Source organism: Hyperoodon ampullatus, assembly GCF_949752795.1.
Source record: "Hyperoodon ampullatus genome assembly, chromosome: 14".
In the NCBI taxonomy this organism is placed as follows: Eukaryota; Metazoa; Chordata; class Mammalia; order Artiodactyla; family Ziphiidae; genus Hyperoodon; species Hyperoodon ampullatus.
This window is the reverse complement of record NC_136927.1, coordinates 87,579,675-87,587,958: the sequence shown is the minus strand read 5'-3', so window position 1 is coordinate 87,587,958 and position 8,284 is coordinate 87,579,675. Positions and strand designations below refer to the sequence as shown.

The window sequence follows — 8,284 nt, the reverse complement described above, 5'->3', positions numbered from 1 at the left end:
CTGCTGCACAAGGGGCTGACCCGGTCCTGAGCTGCCTGGAGGCCCTCTTGGCGGTGCCAGGACAGCGGTGGTCCTGCCAACTGGGCTCCTCCCAGCGCCAGCTCTCAGGGTCACCGCCCTCCGGCTCCAACCTACTCCCTTCATGTCTTTCTCCCTCAACATCCATTAGTCCGAGAACAAAAAAGACTGCCTTTCACCCAGCGCTAATTTCTCCTCATTAAAGGCCCTTTTCGGATCTGGGAGAGGATCAGTCTCTCTTTCTGGCTTTCAAAGAGGAGGGGCGCGGTGGGGAGGGTGAGAGAGGGGAAGCCGAAAAGAAATGGAGCCTCTGCGTGTGGGTTCTGGGTCCTGGGCCTTGGAGGCCACGGAGCGGGCCCAGAGCCGACCCCCGTCCAGCTCCCAGGCGCTGGGTGGACAGGCGTGGAGGCCGAGTGGCAGCCCCTCCATGACCCCTCCCGGCCCCCCGCCTGGCCCCGCCTGGGCCTAGTACAGCGTCTCCCGGGTGACATTGCTGGAGAAGGTGTGGCTGCCGGACACGCTGCTGGCCTTCCTCGAGAAGGCCGGCCTCCTCCTCCTGTGCCCCCACAGGGGACAGAGGCAGGCCAGCGTGGACAGGAAGATCTGGCGGAAGTTGGCGGAGACGAGGTTGTACAGGACGGGGTTGATGGTGGAGCTGACGTAGAAGAGGGCGTTGGTCAGCATGTAGAAGTAGTGGTAGAAGTCATACAGGAACCTGGGGTGGGAGAGGACGCTCAGGCTGGCAGGCCAGACACAGGCTGCACGGGGCAGCCCGTGGCTGACGCGGGGGCCTGGGACAGTCATGGCAGACTACTTGGACATCTTTTGAAGTGGGGATATTTCACAATAAATTCCAGGGCTCTGGTTTCTCTTGAGAGGTTGGAAGTTCTGAGCACACTCCCGCCTGGCACCGGTCAGCTGAACTGCCAAGCTGAGCTGAGGCCGCCCACCTGAGGCCAGCTGTGCAGTGCCCCTTGGCCGCAGTCTCCACCTCTCCCTGCAGCCCAGCTGGCCTGCCCTTCCTTGTGCAGAATCCCAGCGCCCCCTCAGTGCTGCAGGACGTGGCCAGGGCCTGGCCTCAAAGGAACAGCCAGGCCAGGAACCCCCTCCGCACCTCCCAGACAGCTGTGCACCTCACCTCGACTTGCTTGCCTCCATGCACAGGGATCTCACTCCCTCATCTGGCAGCTCACTTCACCACCAGGCAGCCCTGAGTTTCAGAAACCCTTTACTTTGGTTGTGTTCCACGCCCTGTACCTTCTCCTCATGCTTTCTCGATTTTCCCTCCCTAGTGGCTCCCCGTCACTTGGAAGAGCCCACGACCCTGGGACCTGGCAGCCCCGCTATGCAGAGGAGCTCACGCAGCGGGGCTGAGGCTACCGTCGCGGGAAGGCCAGCTGGCAAGGCTGGCATCCATACGTCGCAGTGCGGGTGTGATGCTCTCGGAGTCCCAGGGGTCCTCCTGGCAACTCCTCCAGGCTGGGGGTGGTCTGGGGACCCCGACAGTTGCCACTGCTCCTCCCACAGCCGGCAGCGCCAGCCCTTCCTGTCGTTCTCCAGACACCCCCAAACCTGTCTTGTACTGACTGATTTAGGACTTGCTTTCCTTTTACGAAGCAGCTTCCAGGGTGTCTGTCCCTCTACGGCCTCTGCCTTCCCTGCCCTATCACAGCCACACCTGAGGGCCTGTCGGGGGATGCTGACCCCACCCCGACCACCCTGAGTTGCCCCTCTCAGCGACCCCAACCCCTACACTCAACTGCTTTGGGGAGCACGCCCTCAGCCCAAGCCTCACCCCCTCGGCCCCAGCCTCCTGTACTCACGGGGTCCACTGCTCGTCCGAAATGTAGCAGAACATGAGGCGTCGCACATGGTAGGGCAGCCAGCAGACCACGAAGGCAATGACCACGGCACCTGAGACGTGGAGGGATACGGGTCTCAGGGAGGTGGAGGGAGATGTCCCGTGTTCGTGGACTGAAACAGGTAATAGTGTTAAGATGACAGTGCTGCCCAAAGTGATCTAGAGATTCGGTGGAATTTCTATGGAAATCCTGATGACAATTTTTGCAGAAATAGAAGAATTCATTGGGAATCTCAAGGGAGGCTGGACAGACAAGACAATCTCGAGAAAGAAGAACAAAGCTGGAGGAATCACCCTTCCTGACTTCAAAACCTACCACAAAGCTACAGTCATCCAAACAGAGTGGTAACGGCATGAGGACAGATGTATAGACCCATGGACTAGAACAGAGGACCCAGAAATAAGCCCTCCCATATATGGTCAAATGACTTTCTACAGGGCGCCAAGATCAAAGGGAAAAGGGCTGATTTTCAACAAATATTCTGGGAAAACTGGATCCCCACATGCAAAAGAATGAAGCTGTCCCCTTACCTCACACCATCTGCAAAAATTCACTCAAAATGGATCAAAGATCTAAACATAAAAGCTAAGGTATAAAATTCTTAGAAGCAAATATAGGACAAAAATTTCACAACATTGAATTTGAAAAGACAACAAGGGAAAAAATAAATAATTCGGACTATATAAAAATAAATAACTGTACATTAAAGGTCACAATTGACAGAGTGAAAAGGCAACCTACAGAATGGGAGAAAATATTTGCATCACATATCTGATAAGGGATTAATATCCTGGGTATATAGAAAACTCAACAACAAAAATCAAACAACCCAATACAAAAGCAGGCAGAGGGCTTGAAAAGATATTTCTCCGAAGAAGAGATACAAATGGCCAATAAGCACATGAAAAGATGCTTAACATCACTGATCACTAGGGGAATGCAAATCAAAACTACAATAGGATACCACCTCATACCCAATAGGATAGCTACCATAAAAGAGAAACACAGAAAACAGTAATTTGGAGGAGGATATGGAGAAACTGGAACATTTGTACACTGTCGGTGGGAATGTAAAATGGTGCAGCCACTTTAGAAAACAGTTTGGCTGTTTAAAAATATTTTTTAATTCAATAAATTAAAATTCTACTCCTGGGTATATGCCCCCAAAGAACTGGAAGCAGGAGCTCAAACAGATACCAGTAGCTCATAGCAGCACTACTATTCAGAGTAGCTGAAATCAATGGATGACGGATAAACAAAATGTGGTCCATCGTACAACAGAGTTATTCAGCCCTAAAAAGGAAGGACATTCTGACACAGGCTACAACATAGATGAACCTTGAAGACATTACACCATATGAATAAACCAGTCACAAAAAACCCAAATACTGTATGATTCCACCTAAAGGAGGTCCCTGGAGGAGTCAAATTCACAGAGACAGAAAGTAGAAGGTGGTTGTCAGGGGCTGGGGGAGGGGGTGGGGACTTGGTGTTTAATGGGAAGAGTTTCAGTCTTACAAGGTGGGAGGGTTGGTGGTGACAGCCGCACAGCAACATGGGCGTCTACACTGCTGCTCAACTGTGCACTTAGAAATGGTCAAGATGGTAAATTTTATGCTCTGTATATTTTACCACAATGCAAAAGAAAGCACCCAACCACTTGGGAAAACTTCGGGCCAAATGTGCTGTCCCGGGGCAGAGAGAAGGGTGTTCCCCGAGATGTGTGTCATCGTCTTGGGGACGTGGGGGGATCTGTGGGAGGTCCTGGGTTTGGGGTCCCCGCTCCAGGGCTGCTGCCCTGACCCCATGGGCCCAGGAGACCCACTCTGGGGGGCTTTCGGAGACCCTGGGCCGGGGAGGTCCCAGCGAAGGCACTGCCTGCTGGCAGCAGGGGTTGGTGGCACCGGGCTGTTCCAGAAAGCCTGCCTGCACACAGCAGAAGCAGACGCTGCCGCCCTGCCCACCGGACACTGCCTGTCGGTCACCTGACCCGCGGCTGTGGGGGGCTGAGCCGGCCCAGGTGCGAAGCACACCCGAGTCACTCTCCCGTCAATCACATGATGTGGACGGATGCAGACATGATGCTATTTTGGAAATACTGGAGTAATAAATGATCCACATGAATTTTACCTGTTTCTTTTGACTGTTTAAAAAAGTGGTTACTGGACCATTTAACATCCCACGTGGGGCCTGCATCACGTTCCTTTTGGACAGAGCTGCGGGGACTTTTTCCTTCCAAGACCAGTGGCTGCAGAAGGTGAGGGGCAGGCAGCCCGGGGCAGTGGGGAGGTGGGGCGTGGATCCTGGGTGGTGGGAAGCACAGGGTAGGCGCTCTGGGGGGCCGGGGGCGCCGGGGCTGCCTCAGGAGAGCAGGGACGGGGCAGGTTGTTTTGAGGACCTCTCCTCATGATGCGCCTGCAGCCCCAGGCCAGGCCCGGGGACACACCGAGGGAGGACGGACCCTCACAACCCACAGAAACGTAGGGTCCACCCCGCACGATCCTTCAGGATCCCCTACTAGAATCTGTGCAGAGGGGCTGCACCTCCGGCCTCTCCAGCTGGCACCCGACTGCCCGGCACGCACGGAGACCCCAACTCCGCGGCCCTGGCTTTGTGAGCAGACTGTCCGACTCAGAGCTGGTGCCAGGAGGCTTGCTGAATCGGTGGATGGATGGATGGATGAGGGAGGGAGTGAAGAGAAGCCCCGACCCCAGGGGGAGCCGGCACTCCAAGCCTCGGCCCGGACGCGCTCCGATCCCCGGGTCTCTAAACCTTCTGTTTGTGGTACCGAGCTCGCTGCTTTGCTGGCCCCTGGTGGCCGCCCGCCGCCCGCCCCTCGCAGGGCCCAGCGGTTACGTACGTAAGACCCGGACGCCGTGGCGCAGGGCCTGGACCCGGCCGGGCTCGATGGACATGCTGAACGAGCTATGCTGGTCCCCAACTGTGCACACCTGGCCCTGCTCGGCTGCCTGGCGGACCATCACGGTCAGCTTGTTGGCAATGACGGTGTTCAGGACGGAGATGACCACCATGGGGAACACGAAAGACATGAAGGTGTTGATCTGCGAGACATGGAGAGGGGCGGCCCGTGAGGCCGGGGCAGCGCACGCGCCCTGGTGCCCGCCCCGCCCACCGGCCCAGGTGTAGGGGTCGGAGCGTGGGCGGCGCTCGGTCTGTCCGTTCCCAGACTGACTCTCCGCCTGCTCCCACAGCCCCGGCTCGGGGGACGTTTGCAGACCCTCCGTCAGCTTGGGGAGCCCCTAGCCTGTACACAGTGTGGAGTAAAGCCCTGGGGCCTCCCGGCTGCGGCGAGGGGCCGGGGCTCTGCGTTCCCAGGTCTGGACAAGGAAGCGGTCCCTCCTGACTTCTCTGCAGGATGGCTCACCCAGCGTCCCTTGTCCTGCACACGGACAGTTCACGTTAGGACACGAAGGGAAGGCCCGTCCCCCGCCCCACTGCCTCTCAGCGCGTTGAGAAGCGCTTCTTGTTGGCACCTCCACCTTCCACGTTTCTCTGCCTCTGGGGAAACCGAGTCTCCGGGTGCCGAGGGTGGGGCTTGCCAAAGTCACCAGCTCAGAAGTGGCTGGACCTGGACTTGAGCTGGAGCCCAGCCCCTCAGCGACACCAGGCTGAGACCTGCCTTCATGGGCACCTGCTCAGCCCGAACAGCTGTGGCCTCCCTGAGCCGCCACTGCCGTTCCTGACGGGGACGCAAACCCGCCAGTGGACGCGGGTGGCCCTGGCCAGCGATGGGGAACGGCCTCCCACCGAGCTGGTCCTGAATCTGGCATCACCTCCCAGGGCCCCGGAGTAACAAGCCTCTGGTGTAAAACCGCGTTTGGCGCTGTCTTTTGAGCACGCTGGTCCTCACGTCATGTTCCGACGCCCGAGCTTCTAAGTGTGAGCTCGTGAGCCCTTGTGAGGGGGCGGCGCCTCTTCTCCATGCCCCCTACCCAACGCCGCTGCCCTTAATGCTCACGTGAACTTCAGAGTCAAAGGGCAAACGGCTGCAACTGGAGAGACACCTGCAGAGACACCTGCACTGGCCCCACCTGGTTCCCGGGGTCTGCACGGGGGTGCCCCGGGCTCCAGGCTGCCCCCTCCATCTCCTCACTCAGGTTTGCCCACAGCCCTGAGAGCAGAGCTGAGGGTCCTGCATGGGGGTCTCCTCGATGGTAGACAAGGGCTGTCTCGGCAGGGCAAGGACCGTCCAGCTCTGTCCTGCTAACGCGGCAGCGGCCAGCAGGAAGCCAAGAGGTGCTGGAGGCTCTAGAACGTGGATGGGCTCGCCTCCTGGGCCTCCTGCATGTCCGGCGTCTGTCCTGAGCAGGGCGGCTCACACGGCCCTCTCTTCGGGGCATTGGCCGATGCCTCCGCAAGCCCTGCCCGCCCCACGGTGCTCCGGGTCCCGCTTGGGAGGACTCTAGGCATCCAGGAGATGGTGGCTGAGGTCACCTCTGGCTCCTTTTGAAAAAGACTCCCCTAAACTAGAGGACAAACACGTCGGACAGGGGCCGCGTGGGCCCTCGGCAGGCGGCCTCTCCACACTTGCCAGCCCTGCGCCCACCACTAGTCACCCGCTGGGTGCTTGGGAGTGGCCTCCCCTGGGCACCCTTCTCTCCTGCATCCACTGAGCTCAAGTGGCGGTCTGGAGGTCCTCCCGCAGGACAATGAGGGGCTGGTGCGGCCGAGGGGCAGCTCTGGGCCGGGGGCTGGGCTGGGGTGCAGGGGGATGCCGGGCCTGGGCCCAGGAGACAAACCAGTTCCCGTGAGTCACCACAGCCGGGCATAATTTAAACAAAACAAGTGTATTCAACACAGATTTTAAATGTCAAAACATTTGAAATACCATACTTCGATGAACACAGACAGCAAAAACAGCCACCTCTGGGGGCCGTGAGCGGTGGACCAGGGCCTAGGCCCCCCAAGAGGATCCCCCAGTTGGGAGAAGTCCAGGCCCTGATCCTGAGGTTCTGGAGTGGGAGAGGCACCCCGGCACTGCAGGCCCCCCAACAGAGGCCTGGGGACGAGGCTCGGGCCGGCGTGGGCTTCCGGAGGGGCGTGTCTTCTCTCGACGTTCCCCACCCCTCCAGCCTGGAGACTGAGACTGAACCTGGATTGTGGGGTACCAGGGCAACGCCTGACTCTCAGGGTCTGCCTTCTCTTGCCGAGGCTCACAGCACGGATGGGAGCTCAGCCTGTACCCCTTTCCTGCACTCCACCCCCAACTTCTGGGGACGGGGAGCAGCCCACTCCCGGCAACAAGCAAAGAGAAGGGAGCCTGCTAAGCCCTGTGCAAGACGTCCAGGAACCACTGCGAGTGTGGCCACAGGAAGGACAGAGGAGACGGAGGGGCAACTGGGGCCCTTCCAGACAGAGACATGCGGACGTGCAGGGATGCGCCTCGTCTGTGCATCTGAACCGATAAAAGGTGAAACCACCTGGGGACAGACAGCCTGACTCTAAAATTCAAATGGAAAAAATGATAATCTAAGAGTAGCCAGGAAAGTTCTGGAAAGGGAGGCAGGTCAGGAGGGGACGGGAGGCCTCACCCACTATGGGAGGGCGCTAAAAAGAGATCGTATGAGAATAGTTTGGCGCGACTAAATCAGGGAAGCAGGAGTAGAGGCCAGGAGCAGTTCCCGATGAGGCAAACATGGCCTGTGGTACACGCAGCACCTGAACCAGTGGGAGGAGGTGGGTGACGGGCTGCAGAGCTGGGCGCTGGACGCTCAGGGCCTGCTGCTTCCACTGTCCCTCCCCAGGACCTCCGTCCGCTCCCCTGGAAACACCCACCCCCTCCATTCCTGGCCAGTGGGCGAGTCCTCATTGGACACACACAGGCCGCACGTTCACCTCTCCACCAGTCACGTTTGTCCTATGAGAACCAGCCCCAGGCCTGCTGTTCAGGAGAGAGACCCCACCTTTGCGGGGGTCCTGCTGAGCAGGAAACTGCTTTTGTGCCCATTGGTTCTGTTCTCCCACCTTGTGTGGGAGACCTGCCTAAGAATGGGCCCTCACAGGTGAAAGGAGCACACCCGGGAGGGCCTGGTCTCTGCGCTCCAGCATCTGTAATTCTGTGAGGGACAGAGAGTGAATGGTTAAGCAATAAGAAGAAAGTGGAACAGGACACAGGTCTGTCTGGGAGGAAGGGCTGCCCCCGACCTGCCTGCAAACAGGGGCGGGGCGCCAATGGGAGGCGCATAGCCGGGCCCGCAGTCAGGGGGTCCTCACGCCTCTGCCTCCTCCTTCAAAGCTATCGTCCCGTCTACCCTTCCTCCGAGGGGCAACAGCTTGTCTTGTACCGGCCTGTTTCTCTCTGATTGATCCCACTGTGTTTAGGTAAAGAGACAGGCCCTGGACTCCCGAGCTTCATGGCTCAACACCAGCCTGCGGTGAGTGGG

At 58.6% G+C, this 8,284-nt stretch overlaps 1 protein-coding gene across 1 annotated transcript in view; it reads right to left on the bottom strand.

The window, feature by feature from the left end:
- Positions 1–483: 483 nt before the first annotated feature.
- The window catches only part of NTSR1 (neurotensin receptor 1), a gene marked incomplete at both ends in the record, with an annotated part of 44,353 nt that continues 36,552 nt past the window's right edge, over positions 484–8,284 (bottom strand). The window contains 3 exons of the mRNA XM_079718435.1: positions 484–733; positions 1,842–1,932; positions 4,741–4,942. Coding sequence (XP_079574561.1) covers positions 484–733; positions 1,842–1,932; positions 4,741–4,942 — 543 coding nt within the window. The remainder of the gene's footprint in view (positions 734–1,841; positions 1,933–4,740; positions 4,943–8,284) is intronic.